The sequence below is a fragment of the Limulus polyphemus genome, unplaced genomic scaffold, assembly GCF_000517525.1.
Source record: "Limulus polyphemus unplaced genomic scaffold, Limulus_polyphemus-2.1.2 Scaffold98, whole genome shotgun sequence".
NCBI lineage: Eukaryota > Metazoa > Arthropoda > Merostomata > Xiphosura > Limulidae > Limulus > Limulus polyphemus.
In genome coordinates this window covers 326,415-353,015 of record NW_013665708.1, presented here as the reverse complement: position 1 = coordinate 353,015, position 26,601 = coordinate 326,415, and the positions used below count along the sequence as shown (strand labels likewise).

At 34.3% G+C, this 26,601-nt stretch overlaps 1 protein-coding gene across 2 annotated transcripts in view; it reads left to right on the top strand.

The window, feature by feature from the left end:
* Positions 1 to 26,019, top strand: part of LOC106469620 — a 35,936-nt gene extending 9,917 nt beyond the window's left edge. Inside the window, exons 1-2 of one of the 2 annotated variants that reach the window (XM_013930125.2) lie at positions 3,418 to 3,734; positions 24,466 to 26,019. In XM_013930125.2, the coding sequence (XP_013785579.1) occupies positions 24,482 to 25,591 (1,110 nt within the window). In that variant the 5' untranslated portion in view covers positions 3,418 to 3,734; positions 24,466 to 24,481 and the 3' untranslated portion in view covers positions 25,592 to 26,019. Of the gene's footprint in view, positions 1 to 3,417; positions 3,735 to 24,465 lie in introns of those variants that run through there. The other variant, XM_022399155.1, reaches the window with a different exon arrangement.
* Positions 26,020 to 26,601: the final 582 nt, after the last annotated feature.

The following is a 26,601-nucleotide window of genomic DNA, read 5'->3' as shown; positions in this document are numbered from 1 at the left end:
CTTGTTTTCTTGTGCCCAATAATGCATAATTTCATTTGATAAACACGTTTAGATTGGATGGTAATTTATAATCAGTCACAAGAACGTCCAATCTGAATCACTTGAAAAAAACACGGGGGTGCTTAACTTTTTTCCAGGTGTATATATACTTGAGAATGATCGAAACGTCGCACCTGTTTTAAAAATACTCTTCCTTTCTATAAAAGTTGTAACTTGTAATAAAATAATAGTTATAATCAGCAAGAAAATTCAAAACGAAACTGCTGATGGCATAAAATATAGTTGATGACCGATGATTGATTATCAATATTTTCACGTTATTTGCCACCAAGAAACAGTCCAAGTTTTATGCAGCTTGTGAACCTCTTTCGTCAGTAGTTCGAAAACTTTCACCTAAGTAAATGTTTAACAAGATTTATAACATCCAGAAAGCAGTCAAAACATATGGTATTTAGCATTAATTCTAAACCTACCAATAAGATCAAAGTCTATATTAGCTTTTTCGAAACATTTTTACAGGGTTCCCTATTACTTATGAATCACATAAAAAAGTAACAAAAATGCTATCAGTATTGCAATTAATCCCACTAATTACTGCTGCGGTCATTAGTATGACATAATATATAGACCCCACTGGTGATTAGTGGTTTAAAAAAATACAAATACTAAGGTAATTTTAGGTGTGAGAGAGTTAAAGGTTGTAATGCTTTGGTGATCACCAAAGACAAATGTGTCCCAGTTAAATATCAGAAAACACTTGTAATACGGATAAAAATATTCTAAAAAGCTACAAAATTCCCAATTTTACGTGTTTTCAAATATAATCTATGCCTATCAGTTAATTTTGCTTGGAAAAACGAGCAATACATCTTTAGTTTTAATATTAGTCTCAATAAACTTTCTGCCTCACTGACATCCTGATGTAACTATTGCAGTAAGGGGGATTAAGCTCCAACTGTGAATTATATAATAGCACAGGGAAAGAATAGCGATTATGTGTTTAATACAAACTAAGAAACAACAAATCATGTAAAGGCAAAATACATATATAGTTTTCTAGTTAACTAATGTGAACAGGTTTCAACTGAATTATAGAATTAACTCACCATTATTATCCTCTATTGACACAAATTTCACTTAATATCAGTTAGGAAGGAATGGTATTTATAAATAAACTGGATGACGATGATTATCTGATTTGTGAAGATAAAAGTTTTGAGACGGTTTGACTGGGTAATGATTGTTTGTTTGTTTTTAATTTCGCGCAAAGCTACACGACGCTAACCGTCCCTAATTTAGCAGTGTATGACTAGAGGGAATGCAGCTAGTCATCACCACCTACCGCCAACTCTTGGGCTACTCTTTTACCAACGAATAGTGGGATTGACCGTCACATTATAACGCCCCCACGGCTGAAAGGGCGTGCATGTTTGGTGGGACGGGGATTCGAACCCGCGACCTTCAGATTGTAAAATAATAATAATAAAAAAAATGTTACATTAGCAACACCGTGTCTATTTGTTAGATCACAAGGTAGTATTGATGTTAAAGGGTTCGAGCTGCTGGAATTGTTATAGATGAGAAGACGAGATGGTTGTTATCAAACATCTTTAGCAACACGCCGAACAGTGATTGATCTGACGGCTAGAAATACTTTCTTTGACAGCCTAATCATAGAATATAGTTTATCTTCTTCTCGGATGTTTATTGTATTTAAGTTGACACCTAAGAAGACAAAACAAAGAATAAAAAATATATATATCACGTAAAACAAAATAGCTTAAACAGCAGCAACAAAGTCATTCTTAATACCGTTGACATTGAAACAATAGGATTTATTCTGTATAGGTAAAAATATATTTTTGTTTGTGAAGCAGATTGACATGTTGATGTTATCGAATACAATACTGTAGTGCTTATTTTTTGTATTTCCAGTCGGTTGAATTCAAAACAAAACACAACATTACTCACAAACGGGTGTATTATTCTTCTGTGCGAAACAAAGTCGATTATATACTATGAAACTTAACTAAATTTGGTAGGTAGATTGAGGTCAAGGTCATAGAAAATAAAGCATTACATTTTAAGAAAGAAAGGTAATATAAAATCAAACCAACGTAGAAGTTAAAGGTTCTATAAGGTGTTTGAATTGGTGTTCATCCTGATGCTCGGAAATTACTGAAGAGAAAAAAAATAAGAACATGCTTGACCCGTAATGTCTTAGGATTTTTTTTTGTTCTTAAGAATTTCCTTCCCCCCCCCCCCTTTCAATTCAGTCTCTTGGTGGATCAGCGGTAAGCTTATCGTTTACGGACTTACAACGCTTAAATCCGGGGGCTCGATTACTCACGGTGAGAAGAGCACATCTAGCCTATTGCGTGGTTTTACGCTAAAACAAACGAACATAAATGATTCCTTTCAATTCATCGATATATTTCAAATATTTCAATAGAGTATGTCATTACTTGGATCATGCAACTATATATTCTTGGGTTAAGAAGCAAACCTCAGACTGAAAGAAAAATATCAAAATCGTAACACGCTTATGAATATTTGTTTCACATATATTAATAACACTCATTTGTTTATTATAAAGGTACTTAGAAGATATCAATATGGTTTCATGTCCAGCGCATATCTGAGCTCATACAACCTATGGATTTTTAACACTTCCAACATTCTGGCGTCTAGCATATGTTCTGTATATAAAAATAAAAACGCAGTCAAGTCAGGAGTTATATTTCCGAGTGCAGACAAGGGTTCTTCACGTGGAAATGATTTAGTGCTGGTTAAGTGCCTACTTGCTCTTTAATCTCTGACTTTCACACTCTTTCTGATATTGCTCATACCATCGGCGAAATACACACGACTAACTTTTGATAGAAGAATAACATTTTTTTATATCAAAGATGTCAAAGGTTGTGGAACGAAGATCAAATAAGTCTCCTGCAGAGGAACATTACACACGAAGCTATGAGGGATTAAATTTTAAGCCCTATTCAGTTATTTATAATACACAGCTAATCCAACTCGGACTAGTGTGAAAATAAAAATAACAAATTAACTTTTTATTTAATTTTCCTAAACATAGGTACCGTAGGTAATAGGGCTGTGTGAAAGACTATGGGTTTGTTCAAGACTACAAAAATACAGATAAAAAAAGTATCTGGATATTTATATTTAATTGATGCTACGGATAATACTGACATTTTTCAGCAACATTTGATGTATATTTTAAAGCACATCTTATGCAATACACTCTATTTTTTTAATTTTAAACGTCGAACAAAAAATTCATATGCAGCAGATTATAATTTTTTTTTGCTTGTGATTATAGTTGAAATATTTCAATTGCTGATGAATTACTATTTAATTTTGGTTTCAGTTTCTTGATAGCTAAGGTGTGCGACAGCAATTTCATGCAAAGACATACCGGTTAAATTGTCTGACGCAGCACTTTTAGATTTCTGTGCGATCGGAATGTTGTCCTCGTAAACTTGATAGATTGTGGAAAGCAAGCAGTGAACAGTGGTGTGCTTTGGACATGACAAACTTACGACGAGGCCTTTTACAATGGAATCTACACTGCAGAACTGTTGTCAAGATGCACGGCCATCAGATAGAGCAACACAGATCTGGCGATACGGACTGCAACGACATGATGAGAGTCTAGAATCGTTTTAATCTAACGTATTAACGCACTCAACCTATGTACATACCACCTTCAATTAAAGGTAAGAATAAAGTAATTAAATACAGTATGAAAATTAAGATGAGAGAGAAACTCAGGCATACAAAAATTTCAGCTGCTTCTTCCTCTAGTTCATTCTCTCGTATAATTGTCGTGAATACGATTCGTGTGTTAATTGAAAAAAGGCACGAATAACACCTGTATACCAGAGAGATGACAATGCTTTGAGTAAGGAAGAACATATGATAATATAATAACAAGTAGGCAAACAACGATTTACCAATACTCTGTCAAAACATGCAATATGTTCCACCATCAACAAAACTCTTCTTTATGCTTATAAATCGTTGTTTGTCTATCTATTATTATTAATGTGGAGTGTTATGTTCATGATTTGCTACTATGAATCTGATTTCAGAAGGAAGAAGTTATAAGTCACAGAGTGCAGTATCATGTTGCATGTCATTTAGGCTATGTTTTCAGATACGCAAATACATGTATACGTGTATGTATATGTGTACGCATGTCATGTAATGAAAAAATATAAACAAAAATAATTTATTTGCTAACGTAAGTATTTATTATGTTTATATGAATTTTTGTTTATTCACATTCATTCACCTACATATTTGTAGTTTCTTTCTGTGCCTGAATTTTAAATTAAACATGATTATAGCTATAAAGAATATCCATGCGATAACACTCAAATTAATTAACCCTTTGTTTACCAATACGGATGTATTATATTCCTACGGGTTTTACATTGCTTCACAGTTTCTTTACTAACATGGATATATGCCAGGTGGTTAGGGCGCTCGACTCACAATCTGAGGTCTGCGTGTTCGAATCCCCGTCCCACCAAACATGCTCGCCCTTTCAGCCGTGGGGGCGTTATAATGTGACGGTCAATCCAACTATTCGTTGGGAAAAGAGTAGCCCAAGAGTTGGCGGTAGGTGGTGATAACTAGCTGCCTTCCCTCTATTTTTTCACAGCTAAATAAGGGACGGCTAGCGCAGATAGCCCTCGTGTAGCTTTGCGTGAAATTCAAAACAAACATGGGTATGTTTTGGTCCAGCGCTTTTTAAAAGCTAATCAAAAGTTGATCTCTTTTTTTTTTTCACTCATCAGATATACGTATTACTTAAAACAACGAAAACATACATAAATAACGTCTGTTTGGTATCTCGCTACCAAAAAAATGTCAAGAAAAAACGAGGCTACAGCGCAGCAGGAAAGAGATATGATCCCTGTGTTAAGAAAGGAACCACGTGGTAATCTCTGTGGACCTTTCGTCCACTTTAGAATTTTTGACACGAAGGCAACTTATATTAATTTCCTAAAAACTAACTTTAAAAAAACTACTTCACCCTGAGTCACACTTTATTTTTCTCATTTCTCTAGTTACGCCGCAGGAAAGCTTTTTTTTTTCCAGTCTCAGGAGATTAAATACACCATTACGTTTTTATGTTGTTGAATTAAAAAATTTCATGTCACTCATCATGTAAGGTTTCGCTCTATCTTCGACTAAAATCATTTAATCTTATTGAACTGGAAATTGTTATGGTTATAATTTTGACATATTTATAGCTACAAATATCGCTCTTTTTTTATACTCATTAACAAAAGCGATATCTCAAGCAAGATTCTGTACAGAGTTCGAGTCACTCAACTAATGTGGCCCTAGCGCGGCCTCGTGGTTACCGTACGTGATACGGAATAGAAAGTTCAAGGTTCGAGCCGTAATATGCTGATGAACACATTCCGCACTGTCAGCTGATGGCCCGGCATGGCCAGGTAGTTAGGGCACTCGACTCGCAATCTGAGGGTCATGGGTTCGAATCCCCGTCCCACCAAACATGGTCGCCCTTTCAGCTGTGGGGCGTTCTAATGTTGCAGACAATCCCACTATTCGTTGGTAAAAAGAGTAGCCCAAGAGTTGGCGGTGGGTGGTGATGACTAGCTGCCTTCCCTCTAGTCTTAAACTACTAAATTAGGGACGGCTAGCGCAGATAGCTCTCGTGTAGCTTTGTGCGAAATTCAAAACAAACAAACTTTCAGCTGAGGGGGGGGGGGAGAGTGTTATAACTGTGACAGTCAATTCTAGTATTCGGTTAAGAGTAGTTGCACAGGCGGCGGTACCTGTTGACTAGTTACCTTCCTTTTTAGGAGTGACTATATCTGAACCTAAGGAATCGCTCATCTGGCCGTTTAGCCCATGTGGCACATAAGCTGGCGCCCTGGTTGGAAACAAGAAATATTAATAATAAAATATCTATGAGAACTCGTACTTATCTACAGAAAATTGTTGCTAGACAGAATGAAACTGGTGAATTTGATTCTCAACTTGAAATGATTCAATAAAAACATCATTTTATCTTAAAATCTACATGAGTATTGAAAGCAACGAGAAACGTACGTACAAAACAATATATATATGTGTGTATTTAAGTGTTTTACACTCACAAATAAGAAACCAACCATTTTATAGGTATTTGAAGAACTTGTAGCATTCCGCCACAATTTAATTCTTCGTATTGTTAGCTGACACTAAGCAGCTGGTACATAATTGAATAGAGTTGTTTAAACATTTGCTTAGCAACAATTAAAAGCATCAGTGACTCTGGACACTACCACCAATGAAACTTCAGACCAAACCAAGCCTTTCACTGCTATATAAATTGGAGATTACAAATTCCCGATTTGAACACGTCATTATGATTTGAGTGTATGATTATTTTGCGTCAAAAAGAGCTGTTACATACACTTCCAAAAACTAATAAATTGTCTGTGGTATCACACGCACTTGGACTCGCCAACCAATATCAAAATTCTGATACATATCGTGCCACTGCGACCTTGTAAAGGCTGTGGTTATCACATGACTTGCTGATGTGCATGTTTCAAATCGTTTTAATAAAACGTGCTCAACCTTCTGTAATGTTATTTTTTTCTTGGACAACTAACACTTAAATCAGATTCTCCGGAATCCTGGAAACCCTTGGAACGTAAACAAATAACCCGCTTTTTGTACTGTTTCATCATTCTTAAAATCTGATATGTGATTTATTATGGAATGTTTTGACGAAACCGTTTCTTTACCTCTCCGTATATATTTACCAATGCTTCGTTTCATCTGATTTTATATCCATCCACAAAAACTATAAGCGTAAATGGTATAACATGACACCAGTGAGACTGATACTTCAATAAACCTCATTTTGAGAGAGAGAGATAGAGAAAAAGAAGTGAAACAGGCTTTTTCACAGTGGCAGCTGCAGCAAAAATCACTTCAGCTTTAGTTACAGTTTCTGCTTTTCCTATATTACTTCATTTTGAGTCGGAGGACTTTGGAAATTTGTATTTGTGTGACTGAAAAGTGCCAAGTTGCAGAAAATGAGTACAGTAAATATATATATTATAGTTAAATGCAAAAAAAGGAAATAAAAGAATGAATCACCTGATATTTTAGTGCTAATGATGCTACTTTTAAAATATAAATTGTAACACAGACTTGCTTATTTTGCAAGCTACACAAAGACTATATTTGCACATATCTGACTATATTTGAACTGATACAATAGAATCACTAGAGGAAAGACAGCTACTCACCAACACCCACCACCAACGTTCGAGCTGTTCTGTTTTGATCGAATAATATGGTTAGATCGTCTCTCTTGTAACAACTCTATTGTGGCCTGGCATGGCCTGGTAGTGAGGGCGCTCGATTCGCCACCTGAGGGTCCAGGGTTCGAATCCCATGCCACACCGAAAATGCTCGCCGTTTCAGCTGTAGGGGCGTTATAATGTGGTGGTCAATCTCACTATTCGTTGGTAAAAGAGTAGCCCAAAAGTTAGCGGTTGGTGATGTCGACTAGCTCTTTCCCTCTAGTCTATTACTGCTAAATTAGGGAGAGCTAGCGCATATAACCTTTGTGTAGCTTTGCACGAAATTAAAAAAACAAAAGCACAAAAAATCTCCAGTTGAAAGTGCGAAGCGCGATTTTGTGGCAACGGGTCGCAGACAGTGGATCCTCATATTCATAGCCTGTACACGCTAATCATTTAGGTTTATATCATGAAGGTTTATATCTTTGTCTGTAGTAAATATTTTGTAGTGTGACTGTAGCTGTTTAGGTTTACAGACGTAGTTCCAACTCGTGTTTTGTTTACTTTATGGTTTTGTATTCAACATCCAAACCTTGAGTATGAAAGAAGTGAGGTGGGTCTGTAAGTAAAAATTGTACAAACATGGTATGTTTTTAATGTATAAGTTGTTCAAACTTGTAAGTAAAAATTGTACAAACATGGTATGTTTTTAATGTATAGGTTGTTCAAACTTATGCCTTAAATAGAAAAAAAAATTCTACTTGACCACATTGTTAAGCGATAAGCTATTATATGTAAGTTTAAAAAAATCAAAATCAATCATATCTGTCTGAAGCATAGGGCTTTAAAATCAGTTAACAGTTTCAATAAGTAGCAATGTTGTTTTGAAATAAAATTTGGTGTTCTTTAACGGCTTATTATTGTCTTTACAACATTTGTTCGACACATAATATTGTTTTAACATCCATCAACTATCTAGATCTTAGTTAAAGACACATCTACGTTGAAACAGTAATACAGTATCTGCTCAACTCCTAAATGTTTTAACGACCATAAAGCCTAAATGACAGTTTAATGTGATATTCACAAAAAAAAACAAAAAACTGTAACCATTGGATACGTATTAAGTATTGAAAATGAAAGGTTCGAAAGTAGTTGCTCACAGAAAATTATAATCAATTTGGGTACCAATAAAAGTGATTCAAAGAAGTATAATACAAAGTATTGAATTCATTATATCACAGGAGGTGTTTGTTAGATCTTATTTAAAATACAAACTTTAAATATTAACCGGCTGGCTTCTATTGCTCAGATCTGAAGTTCTCTTTCTGCTAGGGTGGAAATGAGAAAAGATTATGTCCATGACACATTTTCATGTCAGATCAAAGTTCTGGTTCGTTAGTCCACAATCCTAGATTATCTACGTCACTGATCACTCTCGTTATACATATTTAATAGGGGAAATCTCCCTCACTTGGGCATGACCTACGTCCCAGATATGAGGCACACAGAAGCTTTAATAAGCGTGTAAAATCCTTCTTGTTAGTCCACTATGTTCGTTAACTTCAGCCTAAGCCGAAAATTAAAGCAAGTTCGTAACTAATTGCACCTTGTTTAGAAGGATATTAATGAAGTGCAGAACACTGGCGTGAAAAGTTTTGAAAAATGTTCCTGAATATGTTCGAAAACGTATTTCATCCGGCTCTTTCAGCTTTATTTACTGTATACTATATTTTGTGTGCCAAACTTATGACCCCAGATTTGGAAACCACTGGTCTAGACATGAATATAACATATTTTCAACACATAACTATTGTTCAAACATTCATTAACAGTCTAGGTGGTAATATAATATCTGTTCAACATTAACTATTGTTTAAACAGTTAAGACAGTAATATAACATCTGTTGAACAAATAACTATTGTTTAGAGATTCATCAACGGTCTGAACTGTAGCAGAACTTCTATTCAACACATAACTATTGTTTAAACATTCATCGACAGTCTAGACAGTAATATAACGTCTGTTCAACACATAACTATTGTTAAACATTCATCAACAGTCTAGACAGTAATATAACGTCTGTTCAACACATAACTATTGTTAAACATTCATTAACAATCTAGACAGTAATATAACATCTGTTCAACACATAACTATTGTTAAACATTCATCAACAGTCTAGACAGTAATATAACGTCTGTTCAACACATAACTATTGTTAAACATTCATTAACAATCTAGACAGTAATATAACATCTGTTCAACACATAACTATTGTTAAACATTCATCAACAGTCTAGACAGTAATATAACGTCTGTTCAACACATAACTATTGTTAAACATTCATTAACAGTCTAGACAGTAATATAACATCTGTTCAACACATAACTATTATTAAACATTCATCAACAGTCTAGACAGTAATATAACGTCTGTTCAACACATAACTATTGTTAAACATTCATCAACAGTCTAGACAGTAATATAACACCTGTTCAACACATAACTATTGTTAAACATTCATCAACAGTCTAGACAGTAATATAACGTCTGTTCAACACATAACTATTGTTAAACATTCATCAACAGTCTAGACAGTAATATAACGTCTGTTCAACACATAACTATTGTTAAACAATCATCAACAGTCTAGACAGTAATATAACGTCTGTTCAACACATAACTATTGTTAAACATTCATTAACAGTCTAGACAGTAATATAACTACTGTTCAACACATAACTATTGTTAAACATTTATCAACGATATATATAGTAATATAATATCTGTTCAACACATGACTATTGTTAAACATTCGTTAACAGTCTAGACAGTAATAGAACAACTGTTTAACATTTTGTGGTTCTTTTGGTGCATTCTTCAAAAATTGCTTAACATGTAATATTCGTTTAACAAAGTACTATAGTTTTTTTTTTATGATACAAATGCTTTTTGGGCCACATACCAAAGATATGCAATATAGCTAATAAAGCGCGTAGCTAACGTAATTTTGTTATTTACACATTTCACACATATTTTAAAGACATATAATTGATTTCAGTCAAAAGAATCAGTGCTATGTAGAGGCTTATTCTTACTGGCTGCACATAAAACAACGTGTGTTTCCTTGGATTCATCTTTATAATTAGAACAGGCGGTTTTATTTCTTAAAGAAAACGTGAGTTTTTTTTTGGAAACCAATCATTAAAATTGGCCGAGCGTATGTAATAAAAATATATATAGCGGTTATTTTGCTTAATAATTGTCTTTTTTTTTATGAACGACATTTTTCAGAAGATTACAGTATTTATCTGCCTTATAACAGATATAATATGTCAATGTATGCGGTTGTTGATTAGTTTCCAGCTACGCCTTTTTATTAATTCACGACGACAACAGAATGAACTTGATGGGTAGATGCTTTGTTGAAAGCTATGAAGAGTGCCTCTAGTAATGAGCTGTTCTGTATGTATGAGTGTTTAGAGCTGATGTAAGTTAGAATTGAAGTACACATGATCAAATGAAGGAAAATTCAATCGTTTTCCATGTAGAAAGAACGTTAACTTGTTTACCATGCATTATTAATTATTGTTTGCTACAAATTAATCCGCTCATTAATCAGAGGAACTAGTCTTCTTGATCCCAAAGCAGACCATGTGACTGCATCTTCAAGGGAAGAAAACGATTCAAAAACTTCTTCCCCAAAAAAGTCAGTGTGCGGCCTCGTCACACTACCTACAAAATGATAACAATGTAAGGATATAGTTTTGATTTGCATATTGAAAATTATTTTCATATAGCATTTGTTTGAAGTTAAGCATAAAGTTACATAATGGGCTATCTGTGATCTGCCCACCACGGGTATCGAAACCCGGTTTCTAGCGTTGTACCACTGGGGTGCTTAATATATCGCACGAAACCCTCTCTATATCTTTTGTAAATAGCAAAAGGACCTCATAGATGCTATAGAAACTTAGAACAATCTGACTGGTAACATCGTTTTATTATTTATTATGATTTTAATGGTTATATAAGCATGAGACAGAATTTTTGAAAATTTGGGAGATAATCCCGAAATATTTTGCCTCAAATAAAATAAAATAATTTATATTTTAGACTGTATTTCTCTTCAATTTAGATCAAAGTCGTCTAGTTTAGGAAAATATAACTTGGGCCTGGCATGACCTCGTGGTTAGGGGATTAGCGGGTTCGAATCCTGTCATCATACATGCTCGTCTTTTCAGCTTTGGGGGCGTTATAATGTGACAGTCAATCCCTTAGTAAAGAGCAGTCTAAGAGTTGACGGTGAGTGGTGTTGACTAGCTGCCTTTCCTCTAATCTATCTCTTCTAAATTAGGGACGACTAGCATAGATAGCCCCGAGTAGCTTTGCGCGAAATACAACAAACAAACAAAATACACCTCATTTGTCCAAGAAACAGATAAAAAGCAATTTCAGGTTTTTACTTCACTGTTTAGGTTCATTTTGTATGCAGTTGGAGTATCCTTGATTGAATGATATTTATAGTTACATGGAAATCATAAATCCAAAGGATAATTTAAATCTCAGATGATCGTCAAAATGAAGTATCTACAGAGGAGTAGATTAGGAATTTGTATTCGTATACTGTTTCCAGGACTTTTTAAAAGTAAGACCATCAGCTTTGTATCCGTCAGAAGTTATACAAACATGGTAATTCTACGTACCGTCAGAAGTTATACAAACATGGTAATTCTACGTACCGTCAGATGTTATACAAACATGGTAATTCTACGTACCGTCAGAAGTTCTATAAACATGGTAATTCTACGTACCGTCAGAAGTTATACAAACATGGTAATTCTACGTATGAATCATAAATTAAGTCTGCCGCTAAAAGAAGGAAGGAAAAAAAAAAGAATTAATAATGAGAATAACATATGGTGATAACAAAACACGTGGGCGGTAAGTGGAAACCAGTTTGTGTTTCACAGAAAATATCTGATAGCAGCTGAATAGTGGTTGTGATAATTCCTTGCATTAGTGAAGTCAACATGTAATGTTACGTTTGTAATTAAACGTGGAGATTTATTAACATTCTCGCTAATGATTTCCCCATGTCCTGAGAGATAAAAAAACAAGAACAATAACAAAAAATACACACACACAAACAGGCGAATAATTCCTTGAATCTAAGCTTTATAATTTGTGAGATAAATTATATCTAATACGGAGTCTTTCATTAAGGCACCATTATATTGTTCATTGAATTTACAGCTTTCAATAAAAATAATTATCACTTGATGTATTTTTAACGTTCCGTAATATACTTAATTCAAATTCAGAACTGATTTACAAAATATTCTGTATAATAAGATATATAAAGATGATGAGGTATTCATAATGTCTGGAAACTTCTTAGTTACATCAAACATAATAGTATTTTTTGTTTGTAATAAAACTTACGGTTACTAGTTAAAGACAGATGAAGATAGGCGAGGCAAAGGAAGGCATGTTAGGAAACAGTCGTGGCCATCAGAGGAGTAACGTATTAAAATGTTTTATTTTATTTTGAATATATCAATGAAATGGAAGTCACTTCTCGAAAATGATTAATATCTTTCAAATGCAGAATTATAATAACGTTGTTGTTATAAAACAAAGTTCATAGATCCACGTGGAAAAGATATAACACTCGGACCGAAATAAAGAAATTTGAAGGACATATGGTTTTAAAAAAATCTACTATTAAGATATCAAGACACACATTAGTGTGTCTTGCGGCAAAAAAACAACAACAAATAAACAAAAACAACCTGCAGGACACACTATGTGCTATTAACAGGAGTGATAGTTTATCGAATTTTCACCTTCTGTAGCTCGGACTCTGGAAACCCAAATTCTCACATATTTTCAGTAGATGTGGTCTACTAAACTCTTACTTCACATACCAATTTTCAAAGCAATCCATTAAGAAATACTTTAGATATAACATATCCGATTTTGATTGAGTTCCTTCCTTTTTGCGCAACAAACGTACGGACATTTTATTTGATAGAAAAATATAATTAAATTTTGTTGATTTTTTTTTCAAATTTGGTACACGAATAGATCTTAAATACTTACAATTAGTTGTCAAATTTGGCTTAAGTATAAGCCATATGTCCAAAGTTATTCAACAAACACTGCTCAACTTTAACGAAAATATTTGCGCACGCCTACGCAAAAAAGTCACGTAAGCTATCGGTCTGAATTTTTTACTACAGCTTTACCTAAAAGTAAAAGTATTTTGTTTTACCCACCATCATGTACCAAGTTGAACAAAAAACGCGGTCTCGCTAACTAATGAATGAATATTTGCTGTAAAATTCTTATCAATGCTACAAATATAGCTACAAGTTTGGCCGCCAATTTTGATTTCATCCCTTTAAGTCGCACGCTGAATCCTTTTTTTTTTGCCGCACCTTTGTGTTTTTGATTAGATAGAATTAACTATATGTAGTTTTGCAGGGTCCCCGTAAACTTTCTGTTTGAAGAGTTAATAAAACTTCCTTTTGAAGTTCATATGTCGTGCTGTGTTGTAGCCTACAGAGTGCAGAATTATTCTCGTGATCCTTGGCATGCACACGTTTTACTGACGTCACGATAGTACAAACTGCAATGTTAAGCATCCCTTATGTGATGTTAGTGTCTACTGACTGACTGACACACAACACACTACTCTATAGTGGTGCGAGTGTTTAAAACAGATGACCCATCCAGGCGACTTTTGGCTCCCTTTCGGAGAAATAACCAAATAAGTGAACATAAGTTTAATTTAAAGTAGAATTGAAAGTTTAAAATTAAAAACAAGTATTTCAACTTAGAGAATGTTCCTCTGTTTGACCACATTTTGCAGAACAGAACGTAAAGAAAAGTAACGGAATAAACTTTACAAAACTACTACTTATTTAATTTATAAGTTTAAGACTTTATGTCAAATAAAGAATATTTTACAGAATACGGATTAGGATTGATACACATATTTTAATTGGATATTATATATATATCTCTCTCAAACAAAAAGTGAACCTGAGAAACCTGAAATTGAAGTAAATATTTTGGTTTGATTTAAGGATTATTAGATTGTACAGAATTAATTTTTACACTCAGTTTACTGAATGTATATCTTCACTTAAAGCACATAGATCATCACGTTTTATAAAGTAGCTTATAACATATGAACTAATATAGTTCTCATTATTGTGATGACCTAAACCTTTGATTGGCAATAAGTAAATTTTAGGATCTAATGTTTTGTAAGGATAGTGATTGTGTTAGAAATAAAAAGCAAGACGTCGTTGAAAGAAGACGAAATCACTTGTTGATTTATTGATTTCCCTTTCTTTAAAGGGTTTCTAATCGTTGCGTGAAATTCTCTGCAGATAACAAACGAAACTTGGACAATGTGTTATATTTTTGGAGGAAAGGACCAAATATTTTCTTCGATTTACAGGCGATCTATGTCACTTGCCAACTTAGCTCGTACACAAGCATCTTATTGTTGTAATTACAAAACACATAAATTGTCAACTACTGATCAAGGGGGTAATTGTTTGTACTACAGTGACGAATGATTCCTAAAAACACCTAAATAACAAACACGGAATGTGTTTACAACATTAATTTTTCTTATAACTTAAGACGGAAAGTAGGTGGTTAAAATACTCTTATTAAATTACACCACACTTGCATAGTAAGTCTTCTAGTTGGTTAAATCACATGCCGTCCACTATCAAAAATTTAAAAGGAGTCTTTGTTTTCCATAACTCCCTAATTGGCAATTAAGTACTTTTGGTAATAAATTCCTTTACCTTGATGACAAGTAACAGACAAAGATAAGTGCCTGTGGGGATGCTAGTCAGTGGATGGAAGCCTTGATTTTTTTCTTTCCTGCGATTACATCACCAAAAATGTTTAAATATTTAAGATCATGTGAATTTTTATGTACATTGTGAATAAAATAATGATCACAGAGTAGGTTGAATAAAGGTTTCATCGTTTATATAATGTTTATAGCAAATCTGATTAAATCTTTGTTTAAGTTAGGTGAGCCTTTGTACTACATAGAAGGTTGAACAAATGTTATTTTTGTTTAAGTTTATATACATCAAATTTTACTACATCCTACATCAAACACTGGGATGTAACTTATTACACCGTTTAGGTCATTTTTTCTCTATATTTACCGATTCCTTTACTTTTGGGGGCGGGGGCTGTACTTATATCACACCATTACTGAGTACAAACACAGTATGATCTGAATATGGATACAGATAGGAAGACATTTGTTTTTACAATATCACCACATCAGTTATAACTTAGGGTGAAGCTTAAATCAAAAGTTCCTGATATGAAAGAGCTAGGCTGCATTTAGTGTTATTAAGGGCCCTAGGCTGCACTTAGTGTTATTAAGGGCCCTAGGCCGCACTTAGTGTTATTAAGGGCCCTAGGCTGCACTTAGTGTTATTAAGGACCATAGGCCGCACTTAGTGTTATTAAGGGCCCTAGGCCGCACTTAGTGTTATTAATGGCCCTAGGATGCACTTAGTGTTATCAAGGGCCTTAGGCTGCACTTAGTGTTATTAAGGGCCATAGACTGCACTTAGTGTTATTAAGGGCCTAGAAAATCACACATATACCACTATTTCATTGATCGCACTAATTTTTTACAACATCTTTTAGAACTTCACAGTACAAAAAACGAAACTCACCGTCGTATTTAAACATCGTTAAAGCACCTCAGGTATCAGTCGTCGTTAAAGCAAAACTGAAACCTATCCTGTTCCTGATCGAGTATGAACACCAACCCTAAGCACTCACTGGGTGAGAGAACCTAGAGGTTCTTGTGTAGCGGGAGTCAATGAAATTTAGAATGTGTAATAGCAATTAAGAGTTTGGTAACCATATGTTTAATGTCGGGATTTGATCCTTGCGGTGGGTACAGCACAAATAGTCCTCTGTGTAACTTTAAACTTAAGAACTAAACAAACAAAGCCACAGGTTTAATCTTTGACAAGCTTGTTTGAAATACAGTGTGTATATTTGATATTTTATTTGTAAATTAAAATGTAATGTTCTGTAGTTTTTTTAGAAAAGAACACACACTTTACAAGCCGATCCAAATTGTAAATGGGAAGACACCTAAATACTGTTGAAAAATAAGTGTAATTAGGAATGGTATCTATTCTTCTTTTCTATATAGTTTTCTGAATATTTAGCTTTAGTAAGGCATTTTTTTAGCTACTCAAACTGCTACAATCTCCTCCTGTCATAAACAGGGCCTATCTTCAAGGTTGTGGGAAGGTCCCACATTGTACGCCAATGTGGTATTTTCTCTTTTCTTTCCACACCATATGTTTTCTCTCCTCGACCTGTTTGTGCGTGTCTGCTTATAACTGGCGAATCTCTGGACCGATTGTCACCAAACCTGGTATATACTCTTAGGGCCTTTCAGTGAGTGACATAACTTGTCGATGTTTGGATCTCCCCCCACTCCCCCACGACTTACACGTGCGTTGAATGCGTACGTTAGTTCGTATATATAATTTCTCAAATAAAATAAATAAAAATTCAGTTTCACTGATAATAAATACCTTTTTGGAAAATTCGAATTAAGTTTGCAACCTAACATATCCTTTTCTTCCGGCACAGGATTTCAGTTTCGCTTTTCATAGTTAAGAATTTCGATAAATATATTAGTACTTTCTACAAATTAAGACAGCGTTGTAACTGAAAATATCGGCTATTCTATTTACTTTTTATGTCAAATAAACTGTAATTCCAGTAATGTGCACCAAAAAAAACAAAAAACCAAAAAAAAAACGTTTGTTTAAAGAAAGATTTAAAAACTTTTCCGTCCCTATCCTCTTGGCGCTAATTGACCAACTTTTGGAATGTGGCGACGTCCCTATTTAACTAGCCGAATTTTAAAATTGTTAAATAATAAACATATTATTAATTAAACTGCGAACACGGTAATTATCCCACTGTTGGTGTTTTATTCTTTCAATCTGAAATTGGTGAGAAATTGTTTAAAATTGTCTTTGAAACATTATTTTGCTAGTCTTTAGATTTTGTTTTCAGCTTTGAATAGTGTACAAGTAGCGGAAAGGTGCCTTGATTGTATTTCCATATCTTGCCTTCCGGCAAATGATTAAAACGTTTCTTGTCTCATCATTCTAACACACTAAAATTATTTCAATGGGGTTCTTTGCGCACAGATTCTTAAAAAAACAACAGCTGTAAATGATACTAACCAATTATATGTTTTATCAGAGTGCCAAATAAATGCCAATAATTTTCACTTGGTCTCAAAACAAATAAATTATGGTTCGTGACACAGCAATTTATTTCATAATTTTTGTTATTATTCTTTCGATTTAAGAAAGATAATGTAGAATTTGACACCTGAAATAAAGACTCAAAAAGTGAGTTCATTGCTAAAAAATTTATATATATATATATGACCATTACATGATGATACATACTAAAGATAATCATTATACGAGTATATATATATATATATATATATGTATATATATGCACACACACACACACACACATATATATATATATATACACATATGACCATTACATGATGATACATACTAAAGATAATCATTATACGAGTATATATATATATATATGTATATATATATGCACACATACACACACATATATATATATATGACCATTACATGATGATACATACTAAAATAATCATTATACGAGTATATATATATATATATGCACACACACACACACACACATATATATATATATATATACGACCATTACATGATGATACTTACTAAAGATAATCATTATATGATATATATATGTATATGACCATTACATGATGATACATACTAAAGATAATCATTATACGAGTATATATATATATACACACACACACATATATATTCAATTAATACTTCAAACTATCGGTACTTCGTGAAACTCCATAATTACCGAATTGAGAAAAGTAAAGATATTTATACATTTCACAAATATTTCATGTATTATTACCAAGGTTTTGTCCGTAAAGACAGCGTCAGTTACAAACTGAAACAGCTACAAACAATTTGCAAGCTGTTTCACTCTGTAACAGACGCTGCCTTTACGGACGAGAAACTATGGTAGTAATAAATGAAATATCTGTTAACTGTACTATTGTCTTTGTCTTCCTCAATTCTGTAATACACATATTTATTTATATATTCGAGATTGGAAAATTGTTTTAACCCTAACAAAAGACAACATTTCTGTAATAGTAGAAGCAATTTATTAGAAGTTTATTTAACATTGATCCTAAGCCTCAACTTTCAAACTGTCTTTTATTCGGAGGCTCTGTTCGTCGTTGGCTCTTGCTGAAATCGTAAATAAATTAGATTAGATAACAAAGTCACATTCTCTTATGGCATGTTGAAGTACACTAGACTTAGCTTAGCATGTTCGTTATCTCTTTTCTTTTAGTAGAACCGTTGTAACCTTTCTGACAGCAAGGACAGGTAAATTTATAAACAACAAATGATAACAGTAAAACATAAAAACTTTAGGCGACAGTTAGATTTAAACGAACACCTCAACTCTATCAGTGGATACGCCTTTTTAATTACATCTTTAAGCTTATTTTTAACATATATTGTAAACTGATAACTAAAGGATACTTCAATACTCCAAGTACGTCTGGTACCCTGACATTTCGTTTGTTTAAATAATTACAAAGTGTTCTAAGAATAACAAAAATCGGGAAGTTATTCTCACACAAGAATTCTTTCATGTTATGTTACACTTCATATGTGCTAGATATTTTATAAGCACAATGGAATAATATTTTAACCAAGTTTTCTTTAAACAAGTTAGAAATAAAGCTTGCAATACTAAATTACAAGCCTGTAAATGTCTTTTTTTTTACACTCGACATTTGAAGTGAACATTATTGAAGTGTACTGTAAACTTTATACTGCTGTGTCTACTGTTCAAATATTGAAGATATTGGTAAGCCTGGCCGGAGTTCTCAAAGATATAAAAGTGTCACCGACGTACCGACAATAATAGTAGAGAGGTTGAAATTGTTGCGGACAATTTTCTAATCACTGTTTTTAATAAAAAATAATGAAATGGATTGGTTAATTATGCCACCAGTCTCGAGTCCAGACGACACGAACACCATCGACCTGATAATAAAACTTTCCATTTAGAACAAAGCGAGATTATTTAACTAAAATGTTCATTAGGTTCAGAAAAACTGGTTTTGGAATGGTCACTTTGTTGGAAACATCGTTGTAAATCAAAATGAAACTTAGCTGTATGGTCTCTTCCAACAGTATATTTGTATACAATAATGATTCAACATCAAACTTAGCTCATTGTACATTACTAGTAAACTGTAACTTTTGTTGTATTTCTTGATAAAAATCAAAACTCTTCTTTAAAGTGTAATCGTTGGTGGTAAACGTTTTCAGTTATTCAACTAAAAAAAACAGCTAAAGCATGGTTAGAGGTTCCATTATTAGAAACAATAGATAGCAATGTAACTCTTTCTTTAGGAGTATTGGGTAAACCGAAAAAAAATCCCATGTGACTATTTGACGGTCTGAAGCTGAAATACTGTCTATCATTAAGAATATTATCTTTTGTATTTCAGTAGATATCTGCATTTAGCTTTCCTTTTATCAGTAGGATCATTATGCAGTTTCACAAATTGAGTAGTAGAATCACTTAAGATATCTTCATCTTTCTTTATATGAACATTTTTACCTAATACTACAATCCTATGTCCTTTATCAGATGTAGAAATCTCATTACTCTCATTTCTTCAATATTTGAACAGCAATATCAAGTTTACAATGTACAGTAGTATTCCAGACATATTTGAACTATCTAAATATCCTGTAGTTGTCAGTTGACCATATATATCGGTAAATTTTCTTTAATTGCTAAAAATTAATTAAAGAATACTGTTAAAAGGGTGTATCTACAGATACGCTTGTGATGTGTCTTTGAACCTAACTGTCGCCTACAATTTTTCTTTAGGTTTAAGGACCGAATAAATGATTTACAATTATCATTTATTGTTTATAACCTTATCTGTCTTCTCTGTCAGAAAGGCTACACCGGTTCTACTAAAAGCAAGTTGATAACGCGAGTGAAATAACATATTAACCTAAGATACCCCATTAAGTCTAGTGTATTTTAACATGCTATAAGAGAATCTGAAGTTGTTATATCATCTAAGATTTTAGCACGGGCCAGTGATGAACAGAGCCTCCGAATATAGGATAGCTTGCTCATTCACAAGTTGAGGCCTAAGATCAGTGTTGAAGAAGCTGCTATTATTATTATGAAAACTATTTGAAAGTTTACTTTTGTTTACGGTATCACTTTCTGGTTTTATCGTAACATAAAATGCTAAAAGCTTATGATATTCACGTATTTGCTCATTTAAACTCTATTTGTGCAACGTATAAATTGCATGTGACTGAATTCGAAATAATAAAAAATTCTACGAGATTTTTAAGAATATGAAACATACATATACTATCATGTAAAGAATCTGGTCACGTCAGCTATTTTCTTGCATGTCAAAGCATGCAATGCTCTAAGCTTCATCCCATTGCCTTGGCAACGTGATGCTGTATGCAACTTTCCTTCCGATCAGCCGATATGTCTGACATAGCCAGGTGGTTAGGGCACTTAACTCGTAATTGGTAAAGAGTAGCTCAAGAGTTGGTGGTGGGTGGTGTTGAGTAACTGCTTTCCCTCTACTCTATCATTACAGAAATTAGGGGTGGCTAGCATCGATAGGACTCGGGTAGCTTTGCGCGAAATTCGAAAGGAACAAACCGATCAGCGGTGCATTAGCTAAGGCATACAATTATAAAATTGGATTGTTCGAGATGGAATGTTTGCCCTTGAAAACAACATGTTATCTAGTACTTGACTGGCTGCACATCACACGTCATGTCACCATGCCAACCAAGTCAAGATTTTTGAAGAATTTCATATCTAATAGCGCTGTTAGTTTTTTTGTCTCATCTATCTAAACGCTTTCAAAGCCAATTACTTACTTCACAAAGTAAGAAAACACGAAATAAAACAATAGGAAAACAATTGAGGAACTATATAGTTACATAAGTAAAGGCTTCCGGTTCTCGTACATCTAAAAACTTCCGAATCAAAAGTAAAGTCCGTCATACACTACAGCAGCATCATTGCTCTAACCATTGTTAGCCTTGAAAGCTAAAAAGTCAGTTTGTGAATATATATATATATGTATGTGTGTGTGTTTATATATATATATATGTGTGTGTGTGTGTGTGTTTATATATGTTAAAAGAAAATATTTTTATTTATCCTCTAAAAAAGTTGTTGCATACCTTGATAAAAATGTCACTCTCTCCTATTGTTCTGTATCATCTAGCCATTACTGACTCCGGAACCATAAAAACCTTTAGAGCCTATTCTCATAGAATTGCAAACAGAAAGAAAATATATGTAACACATGTTAATGTTGATAACTCTTATACTAGCTTGTGTGTTTTTATTTGATAAAGAAATTCTAATATCAAGATTATTCTATAATTTAGCTTTTCACAAGGTATAACTCACTTTCTCTTTCTAATCTCTCGCTTAAATTCCACGTGTAAACCTTTGTTGAACATGTTGTAGCCAGGTAGTTTAAACAGTATACTAGTGGTGGAAGATTGTTGGTCAACCCCGGGTAATTTAAACAGCATACGAGTGGTGGAAGGTTGTTGGTCAACTCCGGGTAGTTTAAACAGCATACCAATGGTGGAAGGTTGTTGCTCAACCCCGGGTAGTCTAAACAATATACTAGTGGTGAAAGATTGTTGGTCAACCCCGGGTAGTCTAAACACCATACGAGTGGTGGAAGGTTGTTGGTCAACTCCGGGTAGTCTAAACAGTATACTAGTGGTGGAAGGTTGTTGGTCAACCCCAGGTAGTTTAAATAGCATACTAGTGGTGGAAGGTTGTTGGTCAATCCCGGGTAGTCTAAACAGTATACTAGTGGTGGAAGGTTGTTGCTCAACCCCGGGTAGACTAAACAGTATACTAGTGGTGGAAGATTGTTGGTCAACTCCAGGTAGTTTAAATAGCATACTAGTGGTGGAAGGTTGTTGGTCAGCTCCGGGTAGTCTAAACAGTATACTAGTGGTGGAAGGTTGTTGCTCAACCCCGGGTAGACTAAACAGTATACTAGTGGTGGAAGATTGTTGGTCAACCCCGGGTAGTCTAAACACCATACGAGTGGTGGAAGGTTGTTGGTCAACTCCGGGTAGTCTAAACAGCATACGAGTGGTGAAAGATTGTTGCTCAACCCCGGGTAGACTAAACAGTATACTAGTGGTGGAAGATTGTTGGTCAACTCTGGGTAGTTTAAACAGCATACTATTGGTGAAAGATTGTTGGTCAACTCCGGGTAGTTTAAACAGCATACTATTGGTGAAAGATTGTTGGTCAACTCCGGGTAGTTTAAACAGTATACTAGTGGTGGAAGATTGTTGGTCAACCCCGGGACTTATATCATGTATATCATGTTTACGTCAGCTGGTTCTTAAACGTGAAATACAATACATACAAAATATTGAGCTAAATCTTCTGCTTTTCACACAAAAAATGATGATTATTGTAGAACACGCTGGTGACCTGCTCCCGGAACAAAACGATTAGCTTGTTGGTTCTCCAGTTATGTTCTTCTTAATGATTGTAAAGTTAATTCAAGTAAAGAAATAATAACTAATTGGTGTTTTTAATAGAATAAATTTGATAATAATTACCATTTAACTTCATCAAGTTCACACCATAACAGTTGTTATAAATGTAATTGATGCTATACTTAGTGCCTCGACCAGTACTATATCTGTTATATCCCAGCCGGCCTGATGAGCCCAGTATTGAAGGAAGAGTCTCTTCAGCACCGGATATGACAGATGTAGAGTGGCTGACATATTATTACGCAATCGTCTTTGCTTTCACCTGGCATGGCCAGGTGGTTAGGGCACTCGACTCGCAATTTGCGGGTCGCGGGTTCGAATCCCCGTCACACCAAACATGCTCGCCCTTTCAGCCGTGGGGGCGTTATAATGTGGCGGTAAATCCCAATTCGTTGGTAAAAGAGTAGCCCAAGAGTGGGTGGTGATGACTAGCTGCCTTCCCTCTAGTCTTACACTGCTAAATTAGGGACGGCTAGCGCAGATAGCCCTCGTGTAGCTTTGCGCGAAATTCAAAAACAAGCAAACAAACAAACCTGTTGATGCGTTGGTTGCTTGACTCGCTCTAAGTGAAAAAGACTAGCTTCTGATTCGCCAAGTTTTTGTGAAACTTGCAGGGTGTTAGAATATGTGGTGTTAGAATAAATAAATAATATAGTGTTAAGAATCTTTACCTTAATTCTGAGGTGTTGTGACATAGATAGGAATGATGAAAATATTAAACTCCAACTTAATTCAGTTCATACCATAACAGTTGTTGTTAAGGAATTTGCTAATATATATATATATATTGTATATATGTATAGTTTTTCAACCATTGGTATGTTCTTCGTATCCCAGCCGCCCTGATGAGTCCTAATATTGAGCGAAAGGCCTTGTCGGCACTGGATACGGCAGATATAGTGTGGTTATCATTTATTAGATATTCTTCTTTGTTTTCACTCTTAACCTCTTAAAATTGCTTTACGTAAGTAAAATGGGCATTCATAAATATTGACTTAAAAACGCTCCCCTTGAATGCTGCAATTTCTTTGTTAAAATGCCGGGAAGGAAAGTATGCTTTGTTCTGCATATTGATTTCATGTGTTATTTACGAGATAAACAAGCATATCTAATACAGTCCTTTTGGTGAAAGGCATTCTTTTTCCTATGCCTTAATCCTTTTATTTCCCATTATTAAAAAACTTGCAAATGTTCAAAACATTCACTGATCGTTAAGTTTCAATATCGTCCATTAATACATCATTAAACGCTATCAATCCTAGCTTCAGCTATTTTCAGTGATAGAAAATAAGGGAGCTTAAAACCTGACTGAATTATTTAAATTTTTTAAGTGGTTTAACACATGTAAGTGGTTTTAAGTTATTTAACACATTAACGTTTTTTTTCTCTCTCTTTTGTAAGGTGTGGATTGCATTCAATGGAGAGCTCAAGCTACAACTCCGGAAGTGAAAATCCGTCTTCTAATGGCAATATTTCAAGTTTTAACTCCACAAGAGTCGAATATATGAACTCGAGAAGTAGCGAGGTCGGACCACTGATTCTCTATGGTGTATTTTCCGTTTTTGGATCTACCATTAATATCTTCGAAATAAGTTCGTTAATTGTGCAGGAAACACTCTGCAGACGTGGAAATGTGCTTTTAGTAAACCAGGCTTTAGCTAATTTACTTGTTAGTGCTGTTTCTTTTCCAGTCATGTGTGTCGCCATATTGGCAGGCTTACGAAACGAACACTTTATCTGCGAGTGGGAGTGGCACACGGCACTTGCTTGTTTTCTGGTCACTGTGATGAATTATCTGTGCATTTCAGTAGAGAACTATCTTCAGACGTGCAGAAAAGAAGGCGACCTGTATGACAACTGCTTTCGAGTCCAGTTGATACTCATCCTCATACTGACAACATGGGTTGCCGCCATCTCCTTTGTAACTACGTTATTTGTCTTGCAGAGAGGACCTAATCTCTGCCAGGAGAACTTTGAAGATAGCAGCATGCTTTTTGTGTTTTTTGTACCTGTATTTTTAACGATCACAGTATTTGCCAAGGCAGTTTACGAGCAACGAAATATTACACAATCTTTATCGCAACAAAATAGTATAGGAAGTCGTGAGGAAATACTTCAGCGCCACCTGCTAAACAGCAATGTTGTAGCTTTTACTTTATTCTTGTGCTTTTGGCTCCCTTTTCTTATCTCGCTCACCCTACATTCTATGACATCGGTGCCCCCTATCAGCACGATTCACCAACTTTTTACGCTTGCACAAATTTACAGCTGTGTTTGCGGCATAGTGTATGCGTTGATACATGATTCATTCCGACAAGGCTACATTTACCTGATCCGGTATTTGTGTTTTAAAACCCATGGAGAATTGTCTAAGCTCATGACTCCAGAAAAAACACGAGGAACAGTGCGGGTGCATATTGGAATGGAGACAAGGGTTGGGGATCGAAGTCGAAAATCCACCAGGATTCCTTGTGTTATATCACACTATGAATCCAGTAGCTCGAAATGTGAGGAAGATTTTTTGTGAAATCTTCAACCTAGACTGTAAAGTCAAAGGCCATTTTTCACATTGTTTACACCCAGCTTTATTCACGCGTTTATATTCTTTGTTCTAAAACATACTAAAGAATTATTGTTAAAATAAGTATTTGATGTTGGAGGAATTGGAAAACATTACTGAAGCGAAGACCAAATCTTATTGGCTCTTGTACCTCTGTTAAGACTAAGAGAACATTGCTGAAGCGAAGACCAAATCTCATTGGCTCCTGTACCTCTGTTAAGACTAAGAGAACATTGCTGAAGCGAAGACCAAATCTTATTGGCTCCTGTACCTCTGTTAAGACTAAGAGAACATTGCTGAAGCGAAGACCAAATCTTATTGGCTCCTGTACCTCTGTTTGTGTTTACAAAAACTAAATTATTGTAGATATATTTGGTTTTTGGAAATTTCATTTAGCAATTAAAATAATGAAAGACAAAATATGCGCATGTACAATCTATAAACTATTTAGACGTCTATGAGTAATACACTATCTGAATACATGAAATTTATCTTAACTTTTAGCAAAAGAAATACTCATCTGAAGTTTTTTTTTCTTTCTTTTGGGTAGATACATTAATTAAACAGCCTCACTTATCTGTTTCAAAGCAATAAACTTTAACCTTACTAACCGAACCAATCTTAATAATACAAAAGCTCCATCTAAGAAAAGATAAATTAACAAATTATCTCCCGGTAATTAATTAAAAAGGTGTGCAGTTTGAATTATAAAATCCATTTCGATAATGTAGCCCTTACAGTTATAAATACACATTTTCATGCATGATTACTGAGTGATTCCGACGCAGACTTGTACACTTCATTTTATTGGTGTATCGAGTGTAACACTTTTAGAACTAGTTTGTTATATGAAGCAAATTCTATTTGAATCACATGAGGATTTTACTCCGACTCCCAAGGGGGGCGGGAAGATTCGCAGTATAAATGTAACACATTTAGGACTAGATTGTTATATGTAGAAAACTGTACTTTAATTG